A 22142-nucleotide genomic window follows, 5' to 3' on the forward strand; every position below is an offset into this window, starting at 1 on the left:
AATAAGAGCGAAAAAGCCGTCGACGCGTCGGCAGGCGCCGGCCGATGCGAGCCGAGCCGAACGATGACTTTTTCGCTCTTATTGCGTGGACATAAAGCTTTTTCCTATCGGCTTTTGCCGAATGCGCGTCGATATATCTGGGGAGACCCTTATTCACAAACTTTAAGGGCCTGATTTAGTTAAATTATGTTTTATCCCTTTCTTACATATACATAAGTCAAAATGACAGAAAAAGACAAACGATTCATAGCTAATTCAGGCCAGTAACGCGTTTATGAATAACGCCATAAAACGATAGCAAATACGGATGATTCATACATCTCACTAATTAAATGTTTATTAGCAAAAACGTCTTTCAATAAATATTAAATTCTAAGACATTTTTGGTGTTTAGTATATTTTTTTGCAAATAGAGATTTTTTTATTTAGGGTACCCAAGTATTTTTGGTGGTCATTACAATTGTAGCCTAAAATATATCACGTACTGCCAAAATAGAACCCCTAAACGCGTTTTGTCTGTGTCGTGACGTGACACGCAATGAGATGGCTTCGCTAGAGAATCACGCCAGCCTAGCGGTAGGTAGGTACTTACCGACGGACTGTAGTTTACATGGTATAATAATATACTCCGCCTGGTACTCCATTCCCGTCTTTTCTAGGTCACCTAACTGACACAAGCCTACGTCATCATGCGACAGCGCTATATGATAATATGCGATAGCGCTATATAGTGAGAGTCAGGATGGCGGGTGTACCTAGATAAAAATAAACAAAAAGCATACCATATTTTAGTACCTAATTTGTACTATTTGGTACCTCCTTTAAAAAAATTAGTACCTCACGGTATTAAAAGTTATCACCAAAAAACATTACACCCGCCATTCTGACAGTCAGAATGGCGGGTGTATTTTATTACGCAATGATCCCGCGATTATTGATAAATTCTATAAAAGCCAAATTTTAGTACCTTTTTAGTACTTTCATATTCATTTATAAATTGAGCCACATTATTTGTGGTTTCCGAGTTTTACTCATTTTACACTTTACATTGCTATTACAATTTTACAGGCGCTTCGATTTTTCACCGTATCGATTTCGTTTTTAAGAAAAAACGCTACGCTACAACTATTGTTATTACGCCAGGATTTAGTACCTTTTACGTTTAATTTGTTACCTTTTCACGTTTAATCTGTTAAGTTCAATTAACTATGAAAATTACCTCTTACAAATGGCCAGGCGCGATGTCAAAGAATTCTTCCTATGAAAAAATTCCGCGTACCGTGTACCTATACCTACTCTTAAGTATATCGTGATTACTGATTAATCAAATAAAACCCGCAAATGATGTCTGTTTGTCGGTATATTAGTGTGATGAATATACTTCTTTGTGGGATCCCGTTGATTTTGCTAAGAAGACATACGATTGAAATACATACCTTTTAGAAATACAAGCAATTATTTCATTTAACTATTACATGATGTTTTTCTATCGTCTTGGTACAGTTTTTCTTCTGACAAGGTCGCTGTGTCTGAGTATGAATATGGCACGGAAAGCGACCCCACAGGGAATATTACGCAAAACTCTGCGTAGAGGGCGTCACTAGCACCAACACAGGGCCTACCGCGAAACACGAAAATCAAAAGATCGGTTTCTGCCTCTCTATCACTCTTGCATATTCGATCGATAGAGAGGCAGATAACGAAGTTTCGATTTTTGCGTTTCGTAGTTAAGCCACTTGTACACAAACCGCCTTGAGTATCAATGTCTAGCCTAGTTCGGACTACATAGTCGAGTGGCGAGTTGCGAGTATTACGTGTCTGAACACCAACAATTTAGTCGAGTAGATTAGTCAGTAAATTAGTCGAATGGATCCATTTTGTTCTATTTTTTCTGGCGAGTGAGCCTCCCCGTGGCCTCACACCACGACTCTTACTAGTCTTCTCGACTAAATTTTTGGTGTTCAGACACGTTTAGTAACTAAAATACTCTATGTATGTTGGTTTTTCGGGGATACTTAGGGGGGGGGGGGGGGGGATTTAAGGTCAATGAGGGCATTTCCGTCATAGTTTAAGTTCACTTTGGCCGGTCATAACTATGATGATATTAACTTTGTAATAAACCTTATCACTGTAATAGATTAAGCATTTATTTAACCTATGAGATATAGACGACCAGTCTGGCCTAGTGGGTAGTGACCCTGCCTGCGAAGCCGATGGTCCTGGGTTCGAATCCCAGTAAGGGCATTTATTTGTGTGATGAACACTTATATTTGTTCCTGAGTCACGGGTGTTTTCTATGTATATAAGTATGTATTTATCTATATAAGTATGTATATCGTCGCCTAGCACCCATAGTACAAGCTTTGCTTAGTTTGGGGCTAGGTTGATCTGTGTAAGATGTCCCCAATATTAATTATTTATATATTTTATTTATTTATATAAAGGTACTCATATTAAACTCCTAGTACTGCTGGTTATTTAAATATGATTTTTTTTAAAGACATGTCAGTTGACGGATTTTCCCTAGGGTTTGGGGCATTTCTGTCAACCAACGATTTTTCTTGTATCGTGACGTATTACAAACATGTAGGTACTTACGTCAAGTGAACATAAATACCACTATACCCTTAATCGAAACTAAACCTTAGTGAACTCAATTTAAGGTTAAATTTAGATTTTATTCCCAAATATATTTTTGGGGCAAATCCGTCCTATTTTTAAATTAAACCTTTAAAAAAAGTTTCAAAATAAAATCTACTTTTTAATTTTAAATAATACAGCACAGGTATCTTAGATTGATGTACGAAAGCTACCACGAATTTATATGAGAAATTTGACAATTCAGTAAAAATCTCGCATCACTGCATGAGTATGATATGAGTTATACTTACCTAAGTGAGTCAAATCAAAAAAGGTTGGCAATATATGAAATAGGGAAATTCCGGCACATGACGATTTTTCCCGTTTCGTAATTGACGGATTTGTCCGCTCGATAGTTTTGTAAACACAAATTTTAACCACCCATGGTTTCTCACCAAGAGATTATAATGTAAAATGGATAAAAAGACCGATAAACATGCATACCGAACAATAATAAACATACTAAGGGCTGATTTAGACTGCGCGCGAACTCGCATGCATTTTAGTTACATTGCTGACTGTTGGTTACGTCCAATTCAACCGACCGATCAAAAACCGCAGTGTAATGAAACTCGCATCGTCTAAAATTCTAAATAAGCCATTATTAAGGCCTAACTTACATCGTCTCATCCCAACTTCACAAAACAGAGCAGCACACTTAGCTCGATATCAAGTTCGGAGCGCACCTGAACTTTAATAGCGTTATTTTTTTTCATTTACTGGCGACTGAGCGCTGTTTCTGACTACTGTTGTGATCTGTTTTTGACTACTGGTATTAAATATGCTCTCTGCTTTAGCGATCGAGTCAGCAAGTGTATACTGTTGTTAGAATAGTCGCAAATGTTGTTGGACGGATTTACTCCTCTGACGGATTTGGCCACATTGACCTTAATAGTTTTGTTTTTCAGATTTTTCCTTCAAATATAAATTTATTTTTCAGTGTGAAAAAGAAATGTTTTGTAATGTTCAATTCGAGCGCTTTCAAATGATATCCTACTCGACCTAGTAACTATAGACTTGTAAATTTTGCCCCCTCTTTATATTGGGCATTTTCCATAATTATTAAAAATTCATAAACAAATAATCATTCCAAATTTTAAATCGATAGCTTCCGTAGTTCTCGATATATTTAGCGATGTGACATACGGACGGACAGACGGACAGAGTCGCACCATGAGGGTTCCTTTTGTACTTTTTTGGTACGGAACCCTAAAAAGGACATCAACGGGATCTCAAGTCATATACCGACAAACAGACATAATTTGCGGGTTTTATTTCATTAATCACCATATACTTAAAAGTAGGTATTAGGTACACAATTACAAGCACAATGAAGAGCAGAATTTTTTCATATGAAGAATTCTATGACATGGCGCCTGGCCATTTGTAAGACGTAATTTTCATAGTTAATTGAACTTAACAGATTAATCGTGAAAAGGTAACAAATTAAACGTAAAAGGTACTAAATCCTGGCGTAATAACAATAGTTGTAGCGTAGCGTTTTTTCTTAAAAATGAAATCGATACGGTGGAAAATTACAGCGCCTGCAAAATTGTAATAGCAATGTAAAGTGTAAAATGAGTAAAACTCGGAAACCACAAATAAAATAGCTCAATTTATAATTGAATATGAAAGTACTAAAAAGGTACTAAAATTTGGCTTTTATAGAATTTATCAATAATCGCGGGATCATTGCGTAATAAAATACACCCGCCATTCTGACTGTCAGAATGGCGGGTGTAATGTTTTTTGGTAATAACTTTTAATACCGTGAGGTACTAATTTTTTTAAAGGAGGTACCAAATAGTACAAATTAGGTACTAAAATATGGTATGCTTTTTGTTTATTTTTATTTAGGTACACCCGCGATCCTGACTCTCACGCTATATATAGCGGCCATGTTATTGTGACGTAGGCCTGTGTCACTCTGGGAATAGAAGACCATGTTTTATTAGACTATGGTAGTTTATTACTCTTGTAGGCATGAATAAAGTGAATTAACTTGTACTACTTGTTGTTTGTAAACGTTGTAACGTGGGTTGTATCGGTTGTTATAAGATTTTTTAATTTGTTTCTTATAATATAGAAACGCGAAAAGTCATTTGGTACTTATAGTAAAATTTCCAGAAATATCACTGCAACAATTTTAAATATGTGGATGCTTTACCTGAGCCGTTTTGATGTTTTTTTTTTATTCTCATTTGGACACTAACTCTACAGGTTGGAAAAATTAATGGGCCCTGGAGGGAAAGTGCCTGTAAAACCTTAAGCTCATTTTACTTAAAGGAAAGATTCTTTTATTTTTTTTAATAAACAAAACTGCATTCAAGATTTTTCTATTTTCTTCAATTTCACTTGTTTTAAAATTATTCTTGAGTAAGTACTAAATATTCGATTTTATGAATATTGTGTACGATAAACGAATGTTTCTTGGAGAATTGTTATCATTAACATTAACTGTATCGACTAGTAGAATAAAATAGCGAGTGTTTATTTTTTGGAGTTTTTAGTCGGTTCCATTCCCGTGCAAGACATGAGAATTAAAAAAAATCTTTGAATGTTTGAATGTGTTGTTTGAACGATAGGCCAAAGGTATGGTGCCATCTTTTCGAGCGATGGCGCCATACCTTTGGCCTACTCTCGAGTAGATGGCGATACTTTTTGACATTTAGCAAATTTAACACATATCAGTGAAAAAATAAGGATCAAAGTCAAATGGCGTTCTAAAAGTTTTAATCATTTGTGTCGAGAGATGGCAGTAAATGTACTGAGTACATAATTTACTTTGACAATATTCCTCTATTTCAAATTACCTTTGATAATACTGGTGCAGTCGGGTAAAAAATATGTATTTTTTTCTATGTATGTAGATATTTTCTTTCCTGACAGGGGGTGCAAGTGCACCCCCTTGCACCCCGCTGCCGGCGCCCATGAATGTAGGTTAAAGTCAGGTCGTTCAGTGACTGATCCAGGCGGTTTTGTATTTGATTGGTTAACCAATAAATGTTATAACTACCCGAAAATGTACAAATTGTTTGGTTACTTTTATTTAAATACCTAAAGATACAGACTATATATTAGGTACTACAGATGTAGTGCATAATTATTTGCCATCGTATTTTAACGGAAACTCACGAACGTGTTATGCTATTTCAGTCAGACTCAGTACAATAAGTACTGAGGTTGACAGAAGTAGCATGACAAATACGAAGCGAAAGAAACAGATGACAGTCATAATAAGAACGTTTTGCCACTTACCGTCATTACACATAATGGCGTCACGTACAGGAATCCGAAATTCACCAAATCGAATATCTCCGAGTTGTATTTCTTTAGATGCTGTATGCATATTGTCTCCATGTGCCCATTGTCGAGGTTGTACGTTATTGTTTCAACCCAAATAAACTTCGGCGCGCTGTATGCTGCACTCGTTATCCATACACCCATGATAACCATCTGCCAAAAAATAATGTAGTTAGCATAATCATAGAGAAATATAAACAAGGAAAGAGTGGTAACTCTGTTGTGCTTGAATACCAAATAGGTTTCAATGTATTTTAGGTATTCTATGGTCTGTACCTAGTAGTTCTCTATTTGAATTTATATGTTCCAATAAAGATTATGTCAGTCGTGGCCCATGATCCGTGCGTTTCCTTTATATACCTATTAGGTTATGGGCCAATACATCAGTTTTCCCAAAACGAGAGTTATTTCGTAGTCAACATCTAGCGTCAAATAATGGATTTATCAGTACCGCTACTTGACACCAAATGTCACAAGTGTCGCTACTGACGAAAAATGTAGGTAAAACAATTTACAACTAATATTACAAGCAGAAGGAGTTGAAAATACAGATCCGGTTATAATAGTAGCTGAAAATTGTTGAGCATTAGACTTTTCGTTCGTCGCAATATTGTCAACTAGCAGTACCTACTGATAAATTCCGCTAATTGACGCTAGATGACGACTATGAAATAACTCGCGTTTTGGTTAGAAAACTGATGTATGGAGTTACCACTCTTTCCTCAATTATATTTCTCTAGGTCCATATTTCTTGTGAAGTACCTAAGTAATACTTGAGTCTCAGACTTGTGAAGTTTCCCGAGCGGAATCGTTACTTCATTAATTACCATTATTCAATAAATAGTTATGGAAAGATGGTGTCTGAATGGGCTACTTCCTTGGAAACTTTTATTAAACTTAGCCTTCTTACACTGAAATATGTTCAAACCGGAGTTCACAGATATCAAGAAGTGTTTGGCATGGGCTGGTAGAGCGAAAAGAGTTTACCTGATATTACCTCGACTATAACTAGTCTGGGTATACCGATAATAAGTTATATATAGATAAGTACCTACCGGCCCGATTCGAACTTTGGGATACGTCAAATATTACGGCTAGATATTACGATATAGATTAGATATGTCAGTGTCAAATATGACGTTTCTTCAAAAAAATATTGTATCTAGACGTTATCTTAAAGTTCGAATCGAATACCTTTGTACATGACGATCCTCATTGGGAGATACAAATAATTTTATTACCTATTATAAATTTATAATGTAATTTTTGACGATCATAAAGAGATTATAAACATCATATTGACGAATGTAGCAAATTTATAAAGTAATTTTCATCTTGAAATAAAGAAATCTAATCTATTTAATTTTATACTGTAAATGGAAAATAAAAAGAAGCTCTCCAGAAAACTAATTATAATTGAAAACAAAAGTAAGTAATCTTACCCTAAGTCTGGTAGACGTTAGAATTTGCTTGCAGGTTATAGGGTGTATGATAGCAAAATATCGTTCAGTGCATATTACTACCAAGATAAATATAGATGCTGTGTAACTTAGTGAATGCACAAACTGGTACATTTTGCACAAAAAATCTCCAAATACCCAGCTGAAAAAAGTAAAAGGTATGAATACGTTTATATGACAAGGCATATTATTAAATATATAAATACATACATTGATATTCTTAAGAATTTCTCTAGTAACCAATAATACGAGATTTTTCAAATTAATGGAATGTTGATGTAAATACCTACTATCTATTTAAGTCATAGTAAATAAATTAATTATCGGAAAGCAGACTTCGAACTCCGGTTAACTGAGGAGTTGAGGATGCAACTGTGAAAAACGTTAAAATGAGAGAGTAGAGAGAGAGTTCAATACATAACCTTCCTTTTTTTGGCTTTACCACAGTCGTTATAGCAAAGTCTGTACCTATATAAATTCTAAACTGAAATAACAAATTAAAATATTTTTCAGAAATAATTTAATTTGTTCAAATACTTTAGTATATAAATTCTGAGTCTCTATTAATCTATTCTGATAATTTAACTTTTCTGTTATTTTTGGTAGGTACACTCTTACCAAGTGGGAACGTGTACTGCTATCGATTGAAATATAATAATTTCTAACACCTGCTTTCATAATCCATATAATGGATTCCATTACCTATACGATTAATAATTCATGCATTGTATATTAGACATTTCCGCCTACGTTTTACGTGGCAAAAAATAGAAATTCCTCATGAGAAAATGAGTGGGAAGAAAATTCGAGAGAAGTCAGGCAGATCGGTTTTAAAATAAGTTCGATTATGCTCGTCAAATTGTCTGTTTTAGATTTTGCATGCCAATTGTAGTGGCCTATGATTATATCTGGCTTTTATTATTTTGTATATTGTTTAAGCTAATAGAATTAGCTTATATTGATTTAGTTTAATAAAAGTAATTAATATGCCGTATATAAGAAACCGTACACGGCGGGAAGAAGTTGATAACTCGCGGGAAAAAATTGGAGAAATTTGAACCTTATGTAATTTTATTTTAAGTTCAAATTGCTTCAGTAGAATATCTCGAGTTATCAACTTCTTCCGCCGTGTACGGAAATAATGATCGCCGTGCCGTAATGACAGTGAGGATGGGAGAGGAAGTAATCCTGAGTGATTTGCTGTGTTCTGATCCGGCACTAGTCCCGACATCCGACTGATGCAAACAATGTAAATAGGTTTTCCGCTTGACTGAACGTATAATTAATAGATAATAATAATATAACCGTTATAACGCAATATATGCTTTATTTAACCGTAGGTATATTTTCTTCACATCTTTATACTTACCTAGGTATGAGATATATCGTCAGATTTTGGAAGACACAGAACACTCCCACACATAAATCTGCGACAGCCAGATTAGCCAAAAAAAAGTTGGTGATGGACCTCAACCGCCTTGACAGAGTCACCACAAGGATTACTAGCAGGTTTCCTGGAAAACAAAATTAATCATTAATTACAAAACATAACACCATATCCATCTAATCCTATGATACGTAAGTATGATAAGTTGATAACAAATTCGTAGTAAATCCGCGCATAAGCACGTATTTTATCAAGCTTTATATTTAATTCAAGGGGCATTCGAGCGAGCATGTTGCATATGAAAAAAGTGTGTTGAGTACGTGTGTAGGTAATGTAATTATAATTACGAATATTACATTTTCAGTAGCTGGTTCGAAATTAATGAAAAACTACTATGATTAAGTAGAAACGACAACGTTCATCTGAACAGAAATTAATTTTCAAGTGAATCACAGAGCGCAGTTAAATGTCTATTTGCGCTGAGCGATCGAGAACAAAACACTATGTAAGTAATCGCTATCGAGCGAAGCCAGCTGAGGACATATTAGAGGCTTCTATTGGACGCAAAATGACGTCGGCATTTTTTTATTACAGTTATACAGGGTGGTCCAAACCTTGCCGTCCAAAAATTTTTTTGTGATTCCTCACGTCGTGGGCTATCAGAATATACCCCATGTATGTTAGCCGATTTTTCGTAGTTTTCGATTTATAATCCAGTAACTTTGTCGAATTTTGTAACCTGGCTCTTTTGCGTCAAATCCGGTAGTTCTGATTTTTTGCAGATTTATTTATGATGTTGGCCCAATGAATAATACAAGTTTGTGACTTCGAGCGCCGAACGCAACTTTGTCAAATATCGAAAAACCCGCGAAAATTTCGGGTTTCTTTAAGATTTGGGCGATTATAACCCTAAAGGACTAGTTTTTGATAGTGCCTTCTCAGGACTTTTTTAAAGTGGACTAAATTTGCTACAATACGAGACTAGAATTGTCTCTGTAGATCTAGTAGTTTCCAAAATAAAACCTTTCAAAATTCATAATTTTTTGAAATTGTATTCGTAGGGTAAGTAAGTGCAGTAAGTATGCACTTTTGTCTCAGGCGATGCCGCTTGGCACAATTGTTTCTAAGGTCAAACAAAGCTGATTTGAGCCGGTAGACACGAGATCGTACCGTGCTTACCCCCCAAAAAAGGGGGAGAAATAGTCGGCTCCCCAGGTGCAATCTATGCTATATTTCTTCCTGCTCTTAGCAACTAGGGCAAGTTATATATCATTTTCATATAATTTAAGGATGAGCACATTATATTCATACTTTTAAAACGCCAAATTAAGTGTTTTTTTTTACATTTTTAACCTTTGACTTCGGCCATAATTACATTTCTATGGAAATCGTCACTCCATCCTGACTGACTGCCTGACTTCTTTGAAGTGATACTTTATAGCATAAGAAATCCCTAAATTATATGAAAATGATATATTACTTGGCCTAGTTGCTAAGAGCAGGAAGAAATATAGCATAGATTGGACCTGGTGATCCGACCCTTGCGTCTCCCTTTTTAGGGGGTAGGCACGGTACGCTCTTAAGCTACCTGGCCAAATCAGCTTTGTTTGACCTTAGAAACAATCGTGCCAAGCTGCATCGCCTGAGACAAAAGAGCATACTCACTGCACTTACTTAACCTAAGAATAGAATTTCTAAAAATTATAAATTTTGAAAGGTTTTATTTCGGAAATTACTAGATGTACAAAGACAATTCTAGTCTCGTATTGTAGCAAATTTAGTCCACTTTAAAAACGTCCTGAGAATGCACTATCAAAAACTAGTCCTTTAGGGTTATAATCGCCCAAATCTAAAAGAAAACCAGTCATTGAGTTTTCACTTCTGTCGGCACTCCCGGAGTGCAACCCGTTGTTTTTTTTTTGAAGTGAAAACTTCTTTAGCGGCGCTGAGCACTTTTTGTGATAGGGAAAAAATGTTAAACTCGCGAGAGTGTAAGACGTAATACGTGACGTCACGTGTGACGGACACTGTTACAATGTCATTGAGTTTTTCTTTTTTGATTTAAATGCCATCTAGTGAGTTCCCCTCAAACTGGTACTAATATAACTCTAGTACTCACAATGATGTGCTTAGGAGTTTCAAGTAATGCGACGAAATAACGCTAGATGGCGTTAACCTCAATTATACATAGTGCTGCAGACATTTTGCGCTAGATGGCGCTGTTGTTAATATTTTGAATTACAATGTCAATGAGTTTTCACTTCGGCCGGAACTCCCGGAGTGCAACCCGTTGTTTTTTTTTATTAAATGTAAGCATGTTCACCGATTATTCCGTGATAGGCTAGTCAAATTAGATCCAAAAAAGCGTTTTGAGGAATTAATTCCCAGCAAGCTGGAAATAATTTTAAGACCGATTTGAGATATTATTACTTTTAATTTCAATACTTATAAGTTCTACCTATATATTCATACTAGCTGTTGCCTGCAACTCTGTTCACTTGGATATTTAGTTTGTTTTTTGTCATTCTACAATAGGTACCTACAGCAAAAAATAGCAGATATTGAGTAGGGTTTATCCTTGAATTGCCGACAGACATTTCATCGAATGTTATTTCGAAGACAACGTTTCAAGTATTTTCATTTCATCGACAAGTTATTGCTTCGCAGAATCGATACTAGTAAATTTAAATCGGGGACTTTTAATTGATACTTGAGTTATTTTGTATACAGTTTATATCGTGGTATTTCTTTACGGGTTTTCTTATTTCATTGTGGATTGTATTTAATAAAATTTATTACGCGTAAGATTATTTCAATTTGTAATATTTCGTTATCGAAACTAAACGCAATCACGTCAGTCGGCTCACTCTGCGCGATTACAGCTATGTGCGCACTCTAATTTTGAAGATATAATTTTACAAGGCTGCCATTTTCATTTTGAGCAAATTATAAATAGGTTGGTAACAATAATTTTACTTACTAAGCCGTTCATTTCTGTGTAGGGTCGCAGTTCTAACCTAACCTAAACCTACTTTGAAAGCCGTTCGTTTCTGTGTGGGATCGCAGCTCTAACCTAACCTAAACCTACTTTGAAAGCCGTTCGTTTTTGTGTGGGGTCGCAATTCTAGCCTATCCTAAACCTACTTTAAAAGCCGTTCGTTTCTGCGCGGGATCGCAGTTCTAACCTAACTTAAACCTATTTTGAAAGCCGTTTGTTTCTGTGTTGGGTCACAGTTCTAACCTAACCTATACCTACTTTGAAAACCGTTCGTTTCTGTGTGGGGTCGCAATTCCAACCTAACCTAAACCTACTTTAAAAGCCGTTCGTTTCTGTGTGGGGTCGCAGTTCTAACCTAACCTAAACCTACTTTGAAAGCCGTTCGTTTCTGTGTGGGGTCGCAGTTCTAACCTAACCTAAACCGACTTTGATAGCCGTTCGTTTCTGTGTGAGGTCGCAGTTCTAAGTAACCTAACCTAAACCGACTTTGATAGCCGTTCGTTTCTGTGTGGGGTCGCAGTTCTATCCTAACCTAAATCTAAAATTCTTACAACAGAAAAATGTATAAATGTGTAGTAAGACATATAAAAATGTATTTAAGTAATACGTCGAACAAATGAATTGAATTGTTTTGTAGTTGTGCCAATTAAAATAATTTGAAACGAATTATCGATCAAGTAATATTCGTTGAATAGTATTTCTACGCAGGAAGAAAAATTTAAATAAATAGTATATGAAACAAAATAACGCCAAACAATATTACTAGTACTAACGTTTCGATGAATCGGTGTCGATGAAATAATACTCGATGAAAAGTTTGTCGGCAAAACAAGGGTACACCATTGAGTAGGCCTAGGTATGTAATACAGACAAAGCATCAGTATATCTAAGATCTAAGCTCCAAAATAAGTGTAATGAGTACATTGTACAAATCTAAAAGACTCGTTAATAATCAACGTTAAAAACTAGACCATAGTTTTGTTGTATTATAGGACTATAGTTACATGAGTTTACAGTAATCATTTTCCTGTATAAGAACAGAAAACATACTACGGCGCACAAAATTATGATAAACTTAAGAGCCCATCAACGTGTACACTAGCGCCACAGCTAAATAATCGTAATTATGTAAATTTAACGAAAGATATTGAAAAAAGAGGGCCGCTACGTACTGTATTGTGTATTTAAGTACCTTTTGAATACATCAAACTAGTTTTTATGCTGCTGGATTCGTCAATCTATGCGTCCAAAGTTAAAACGGCCGTTTTTGTTTTGAGTTCCTAGATCTTCGAGCAACACCGGCTTCCGACACATCGGAAGGGAGGGGCCCAAGCGATATCTCACCGTACAAATCTTTCTGCCATTTTTCGCGGGGGGAAAGGTGCACACAGTCGCACTTCTCACACACTTACATACAGAATCCAATCTGTAATGACGACACAAATACATAGAAAATGACACACGTCAAAGACAAATCTTGCAAACCTCGATCTCTTTTTGTGTACGGACGAGTGACAAGTGTCACAATACGCACACTAACACATTTTCGTTGAAGTATGTTATTGTATTCTGAGAGATGAGAAGTCGGATTTGTCGCTCAACCGATCCGCAATTTGTACTGAGCGAGCAAAATCGATAAATCCAACAATTACATGAGACTAAAATATAATAATTGTGTTTGAATGTAATTAAAATATGTAAAAAAAAATATTACTTGTGAAATGTAACACTTTCTTTTTGTAAATTTGATGTCCCCGACCTCTTTTTATAACAAAAAACCGAGCAACCAGGCATTTTTGTGCAGCAGTGTTCACGCGAGCGTCTGGACTCGGTCTAGTGAAAAATCCAAGTGCAACTAGTTTTATTACCCGCGCTAGATTAGATTGACGCGCTAATCTTGTACCTCGGCAGAGGGGAAATAGTGCGAATGCCGCCTCCCTTCCGTGTTGCTCGAAGTCCTAGATCGACGAAACCAGCAACATAAAAACTAGTTTGATGTATTCAAAAGGTACTTAAATACACAATACAGTACGTAGCGGCCCCCTTTTTTCAATATCTTTCTTTTTAATACAGTAAAATTATACATTTTGCGTTTGCGTTAAATCCGGTAGTTCTGATTTTTTGCAGGCTTGTTTATGATGTTGGCCCAATGAATAATCCAAGTTTGTGACCTCGAGCGCCGAACGCAACTTTGTCAAAAATCGAATAAACCGCATTTTTTTTAGATATGGGCGATTATAACCCTAAAGTACTAGTTTTTGATAGTAACTTCCTAGGGCGTTTTTAAAGTAGACTAAATTTGCTACAATAGGACACTAGAGTTGTCTCTGTACATCTAATATTTTTCGAGATAAAGCCTTTCAAAATTTTACATCAGTTCTTAGGTATAATATAAGGATTAGGTAGGTAATTTATATGGAATTCATCACCGCCACGTTCTACAAAATATTTATTTTCCATAAAAAAAAATATTTTTTTCAAAATAGGCACTCATACATTTTTTATTGGAAAATAAATATTTTGTAGAACGTGCCGGTGATGAATTCCATATAAATTACCAACCTAACCCTTATATTATAGCTAAGAACTGGCGTAAAATTATAAAATTTTGAAAGGCTTTATCTCGGAAAATATTAGATGTACAGAGACAATTCTAGTGTCTCATTGTAGCAAATTTAGTCTACTTTAAAAACGCCCTAGGAAGGTACTACCAAAAACTAGTACTTTAGGGTTATAATCGCCCAAATCTAAAAAAAATGCGGTTTAATCGATTTTTGATGAAGCTGCGTTCGGCGCTCGAGGTTACGAACTTGGATTATTCATTGGGCCAACATCATAAACAAGTCTGCAAAAAATCAGAACTCGGTAGTTCTGGTGATTTGACGCAAAAGAGCCAGGTTACAAAATTCGACAAAGTTACTGGATTATTTAAATAATCACGATTATTTAGCTGTGGCGCTAGTGTGCACGTTGATGGGCTCTTAACCAGCCACCATGATAACAAAATATAATACATAAATAATATTGCACAGGCGTACGGTTATTACGATAAACCTTCCACTAAAAGTATCAGGTTGTAATAAATATTTATTGGTTGTTAGTGTCTGCATACATTATTAATATAGGAGATCGATCATGACATTTAAAGGACGTCGATAAATTGAGTACTTATCGGCAAACTTACGGTATCAAATTGTCCGACCGTAAATTACGATATGACCGTTTGGCTTTTGATGTAGACAGGTAACTAATAACAGCCCAGCTTTGCGTAGGTAGGTAGAGTGCATATTCTCCTATCCTATAGACCGACGGTCGGCAACCTTTTAGCAGCCAAGGACCACATAGTAGTTAACGGAGGTGACGCGGGCCGTACTTTGTTAATATTTATGACTTTATGAGACATTGTCGTTTGTCACAATTACATACAAAATAGCCAAGGCGGCACTCGGGCCGCAAGTGACAGTTTCACGAGCCGCATGCGGCCCGCGGGCCGCAGGTTGCCGACCGCTGCTATAGACTATCGTGTACAACGTGTTAACTATAGTTCGTTTTTTTAGCATTAGATAAAAGGTAAACAATCTTGACGTGTCTTTTTATTGAAAAACAAGTACGTATGTAAGAATTATGAATCATATTAAATGCGATTACATATATTATTTTGCTTTCATAAGTAATAGTTACTGATTATAAAGAGCGTTTTTCAATTTAAAGACACGTCAAGATCGTGTCTTTACGTAAAGCTAAAAAAAATTAACTATAGTGCACCCACCATTTTTTTGTTCAGGTACTTAATAATAACAACAATATCTAAACTAAATTGCAAAAGTATCGTTAACCAGTAAGGTTTTCACCTCAGCAGCTCAAACAAGGGTACCTTGCTTCTTAAAAACAGTGAGCAAAATGCGATTTTGCTCACGGAGCGAGACAAAATGACATTCAAGTGACCTTTATAGTCAAATGTCATTTCAACATGCGGGACTAATATAAGTTCGAAATACTTGGGTTCTATTATCTCTGTCCCTTTCACACTGTTAGCAAAAAGAAACAGACGAAAAAAAGTTCAAACGACATTCAACGGTATATTGACTGTTTATAATAGACCCCCGAAAAAGTTCAGAACGCATCGTTCCAAACCACGTACGAGCTCCGTACGAGTATGAATTCTTAATAATTATTTAATTAAAATAAAGTTTAAGATTTGATAAAAACTGATAAAAATACTATATTTTAGGTATTTTATTGTACAATTAAAAGAATGAACTCAAAAAATACACAGATTATAACGCAAAATTAATTATTTTACTTTTAAGAATTTCTACTATAGTTGACAAATAGTATACGTATCCGCAATTCGGACCGTATCTTACCATGGTATAATAATATACTCCGCCTGGTACTCCATTCCCGTCTTTTCTAGGTCACCTAACTGACACGGGCCTACGTCATCATGCGACAGCGCTATATGATAATATGCGATAGCGCTATATATAGCGGCCATGTTGTTGTGACGTAGGCCCGTATCACTCTGGGAATGGAAGACCATGTTTTATTAGACTATGTATCTTACAAAGTTTATTTTTACAAAAAAAAAGTTGTCGATTGAAGTGTCAGTTGATGTTCGTTATTTCCATATTATTTTACTGAAATTGAAATTTATTATTACGTTTTGTTTTCGTGTTCGATTGTATTATAGAATCTTTCGCTTGCACGGGACTCAAAATAAGCACTCGAAGAAATATCAAACTTTGATCTCTTGTTGTACAAATAACTATTTCATAACACTTGCTCGAAAAAGATCTTACACCTGCATGAAAGTGTACTGAAGGACAAAGGCCTATTTTGTTCCAGCGGGAGTTATAGATTCTGAAAAAAAAAAGCTATAACTCACGAGTGAGTTATGGCTTTTTTTTTAATTATGTCACTAATTTATACGAAAATAGTAGTTTTAAATGAGTTTTACATTGAAAATACTGACGATTATAAATTATTTTTTATGTGTATGTTTAAAAATATTTAATTTAATTAATTTAATAGCCGTTTCAATTATTTTTTACACAATTTTCGATTATGGCTGAATCCGGGTGGGTCTGTGCCTTCGAATCCTAACCTGCCAAAACAAGACAATATGGCGGACGAATGTTTGAAATGTCACCGTATTTAAGAATTATTTCGCTTAAAATTTAGTTTTTACTTCGCAAGTGTGATGAAAAACATTGTATGTAACTCCGGGGGTAAGCATATTGTAAACTCGAGTCTTTAACTCCCTCCAGTCTGCGGCTGTCGGGAGTTATAGACCTCGTTTACAAAATCTCGCTTACCCCCCTCGTTGCACAATGTACTATTGTCTCCTACCTACCTGCCTATATTATTATATACAGACTGAAACTAAGGAAAACTATCTGGGATAATCACTTAGACAGTTTCTGTTTATTCTTCTGTTTGTTCCTCAATGAAAGAACTGCTATCAAAGGTAACAGAAGGCCCATGATTCGGATAGAGACACAAATAAATGTTGCACATTCCTTTGAAATGGCAATTCAATGCGGCATTTATACTTTTCCAATTAAAGCAACGACCCGTACTCGTAACAACTTTCCTGTACAGGTAGATCCTCCTAATTTGTGGTGTACATTTATTTTAAAATATCACCAAATTCATCATAAAATACATCAGTGGGTAAAATGTGGTATAATATGGGCAATAAAATACAGAATGACAATGTTATTGCGATCACACAAAAGGTCGTAAACACCTACCCTTAATTGCGGCCTTTGAAGAATTCTACTCATTTCCCGTTTATAGCATTATATACGTATTATTTGAACCGTGCACTCACAATTGCCTCTCAAAAACCTTTCATGTGCCAACTTCAAAGGTAAAGGGGCCCACTGATTAACAGTCCGCCGACGGTATCGGCCTGTCAGTTGTTCGGAACTCAAAATTTTGTTCTAACTGACAGGCCGTTACCGTCCGGCGGACTGTTAATCAGTGGGCCCCTTAAAAAATGACAATGTCAAAAAAGGTACTCTCAATAAGGTAAAAAATCAGGGAGTAAGCCAGAAAAAAAAGGTAAAAAAAATTAAATATCCAGAACATTTAGGTGTTACTTTGTTAAGTAACTTTATACAATTCTGAAAACTAATGTATGGTTACATTGTGTAACAAGGAAGTTGGTGTTGTAAGACTTTTCTAACTTAGTTCACCAAATGGCACTTTTTTGAATGCAAAATTGCAAATGGTACATTTGTTGATGAAAATTCAAAATCGCTATAATGTAAGTATGCCGATTTGAGGAGTTAAAAAAACGGACAAGTGCGAGTCGGACTCGCTACTTACTTACGTTCCGTACTTTTTAGTATTTGTGTTATAGCGGCAACAGAAATACATCATCTGTGAAAATTTCAACTGTCTATCACGGTTCATGAGGTACAGCCTGGTGACAGACAGACAGACGTATAGTGGAATCTTAGTAATAGGGTCCCGTTGAAGACTATACTTGAGTAAGGTAACGGGCCCCAAGTTCGTGTTAGTACGTTATTTCGTTAGTTTTGTTACTGGCGCAAATAATAAGGAATTCAAACATTTTTTATTCAAATTATACATATGAAAAAAATCTGTATTATTTAATCTCTTCAATAAAATAATAACCAATATTTTAGTGATTAAACTGAGAGTAATACGACGGTCGAAACTGTCAGACGGCCGCGAACAGCTGTGTTGTATGCGTGCACTTTTCTTAGGCGTAAGGTGCGCGCTCTCACTTTTTAAGCTTATACGAAGGAAAAGCTAAACCCATTCGAATAAAAGTTTTTGGGAGTGTTTCTGTGGGTTCCTTAGTAATTGATTTGATAAGAAAAAAGATTGAATATGTGCATAGAAATACCTTAAAATTGCAATAAATCGACTCACGAAATAGCGGTCATTTTATTTTACGTGTGTCTCCTATTTCGTGCCACTAACGAATCAAGGGTTTTCTAGATACATTTTGAGTGCTTGTTTTTAAATATAATAACGAAGATAATTAAAAAAATAAATTAGAAAACAATTAATGTATTTCATGAACTTTCGTATGAGCGAAATTCGGTATATGTTTTTTTCACTAGAATTCTCATAAAACGAGTTTGAATGTGACCCGAGTTAAAATTTTTAAGGTATATTCCACATATATTCTCATATTAACTACTAGCACAATTTTATTTATAATTCAATTTATTTGATTTATTTTTGTGTATGATTATATTTAACATATAAGATCTTATAAGATAGTTAATTTTTTTTTTGTAAATATTTTTTTTTTTATTATTTATATAGTTCGGCTTTTAATCAAGTATTAAAGTACCCATATGGTTTACAAAGTCTTAATTCAACCATTAAAGTCGACGAGTACAAAAAACTTTAAGCTAGCTCTCAATTTAACATTTTTTTTAATATTATTTTTAATTTGACCTTACAATTACTCGTAAGTATGTAAGACCGTTAAATATTTAAAATGATTATCAGCAAATTATCACCAATTACTCTAAGAAAATGTATTCCGAAACAGGGGACACGAATTCACGAACTTAGGAGCTGAGCTAAATTTGTATCACAAAATGGGAGCCAAATAAGAGGTTCACGAAAAAATTAATATAAAAAAAAGTGTCAACTAAAACCCTGTAGTTTATACATTAAATTATTAACAAAGAACTAATATAACTTACTCAAAAGCTTTCAAGGTATTGATATGCTTAGTAATATTTAAAAAAAATATACAAACTCTCAAGAGCCTTAACCTGCCGAAACAGGGGCCCTTTACCTTACCTACTGTGTCCTGTGCTTATGTAGGTCACATTGATCAACTTTCACTATGGTTTTGACTGTTCAGTCTTATTATACAGTAAAAAAGATTATAACTAGAGATGCACCCGATATCCGGTTACTATCCGGTATCCGGCCTATCCGGCCATGATTTTAATATCCGGCCGGATACCGGATAGTGACCTACTATCCTGCCGGAAACCGGATAGTAACATTGCTTGATTTCGGAGTAAACTAATTGGATTTAAGAAACAGTCTTGATCAGAATCGTACTTGGTTATTATTTTAAAACAATTTAAACATTCCACTGACTTGCACGCGCACTCATTTCAAATCTAGCAATGTGTCCGCGCGAACGTTCACTAGGAAACAGGTCAAACCTGCAGAATGCGCACCTGAAAACCGAAATGTAGGTATAGTTCCGCTGACCGAATATTCGGCGGCCGGATACCGGATATTCGGCCGATGGTCAGGCCGAATATCCGGTATCCGGTATCCGGCCAAACAACTATCCGTTACATCTCTAATTATAACATGTTGATGTTTCCCGTGTATCTTACCTAAGACGTAAAGTTCTCTCGCGCAACACAAGATTTGTTGTGCTTCCTGTGAGGCTTAGTCAATATGTGCAAGAATATCTTATAATATATATATATATTTTTTTAACCTATCTTATTCTTGTAGCCGGCTATTTACAGAAAAATCACTGTTTTCCTTAGGGCATTTAAGTACGGTCAGCAATACTATAGGTTTAGCACCTTTGCATACAAAGTTATTTATGCAGGGGGGTACCTTTTCTCTGTAGCTGACTGCACCTTCAACATTTGACCGCCTGTTTACATTGTAAATGCGGTATGATGTCTACGTTTGAATGTACAGAAATACTTATATTAATATTAGTAAAACACTTTAAATATATTCTTGAAGAGGGCTTCAAGATATTGGATACCGTGAATAAAGTTAAGCCAAGGCGACATTTTCGTTCAGACAGTAAGTAATATATTGCTCAATTTAACACTTCACAGATTTTAATGAGAATAAAGGTTGACAATGATTTATTGAGACTCAAATTGAGTAGGTAATAAAGAAAACACAAAGTACAGTCAACGGTAAAAATATGGGTGTAAACAACTTACTCAAAAATATGTCCCATAGTTCTTAATTCACTGACATAAGAGTTATGGGACATATTTTTGAGATGATTTGTACACCCATATTTTTACCGTTGACTGTAAGTATGCTTCAATGCACAAATATAATTTCTTATAAAAAAATACATAAAAATGCACAGGTTCTAAGGTTATCCTATAAAAACGGAGTAATAAACATTATGAACTCAGAATTTTACTTTTCAATTTTAAATCACAACTAAATCAACTGCACCCAAATTAAACAGAATTCAAACATTTCAATTTCTTCATAAATGTTCTCGTGTGGCACATACTACTTTTCACCTCAGCAGTTAGAACATCATTATATAGGTTAGGAAAAACATTAACCCATTCACCCAAATACCTATTTACCGAAACATCATTCCCCAAACACCCATTAACACTTACACCCATTCACCTAAATAGTTTAAAGCCTTTATAACTGGTTTGTGACATGCAATAAATGATTCTATTCTATTCTAAACACCCATTCACCCAAACACTCCGCACTTTAATGCTTTGTCTCACACAGTAAGCAAAATTGAATTTTGCTTTTAATATACATATTATAGGTATTGCTGAGTAAATTGTGTTTTTGTAAGTAGGATACCTACTTTTTTGTGCCTAAACTGTATTGCTGTCATCTCCTGTCTAACAGGACGAAATAGCAACAAAACAATAAACTTAATAATAATAAAACAAGTAGAGCGTGTAGTGTACTTACCGAAGAAACAACAGCAAAATACTATCGTATAAAGAGCGATGAAAATCGCTCTTATATCTGTTCTATCAAAAATGTACTCATCATCATTTAAAGGATTGCTGCTATTTATCCTCGAAACGTTAAAAAACAATTCTTCACTATGGATTGGCCCGCTGGGGTGGCTTCTATTTGCAGCCACCCAGACGCTTGACTGAATATTTGAAACGATTAGCGATTTTGTTCCCAACATGTTATTGGTCGCGTCTCTTCCGTATCCATCCATGAATTTATGTAGATTATAATGAAGGTATACTTTCTCTGCTCCCTTTCATTTTAACTCTGGATACCTGTAACAAACGAACAATTTTCAATTTTATTAAAATTTTCGACCATCGTGCGTCAGTTTATTTGGGTAATGTTTGTTTGGTAAACACATACCCCCTTATTCATAAACGTTTACTTAAGTTGACAAGCCGATAATAATAATTTGTCCCTTTCCATCATACCAATACGTCGGAAAGGGACAAACGATTATTATCGGCTTGTCAACTTTAGTAAACGTTTATGATTAAGGGGGTTAATAAATAGGCTAACTAATGGGATCGATGTTGGTTAGACGTACAGTCACGCTCCGTGTTTGTTATGCCATTTAGAGTTCTAGCTAAATTAGATAATCCATAGCTTAAGTATGGAACAACCAATT

General features: G+C 35.2%; 1 protein-coding gene across 1 annotated transcript in view; it reads right to left on the reverse strand.

Annotated features, from left to right (window-relative positions):
- Window positions 1-21779, reverse strand: part of LOC134790727 (trissin receptor-like) — a 68235-nt gene extending 46456 nt beyond the window's left edge. The window contains exons 1-4 of the mRNA XM_063761640.1: window positions 21461-21779; window positions 8773-8917; window positions 7386-7545; window positions 5899-6096 (exon numbers count right to left, since the gene is read on the reverse strand). Coding sequence (XP_063617710.1) covers window positions 5899-6096; window positions 7386-7545; window positions 8773-8917; window positions 21461-21722 — 765 coding nt within the window. The 5' untranslated portion in view covers window positions 21723-21779. The remainder of the gene's footprint in view (window positions 1-5898; window positions 6097-7385; window positions 7546-8772; window positions 8918-21460) is intronic.
- Window positions 21780-22142: the final 363 nt, after the last annotated feature.

Source organism: Cydia splendana, chromosome 5 (genome assembly GCF_910591565.1).
Source record: "Cydia splendana chromosome 5, ilCydSple1.2, whole genome shotgun sequence".
Lineage (NCBI taxonomy): Eukaryota > Metazoa > Arthropoda > Insecta > Lepidoptera > Tortricidae > Cydia > Cydia splendana.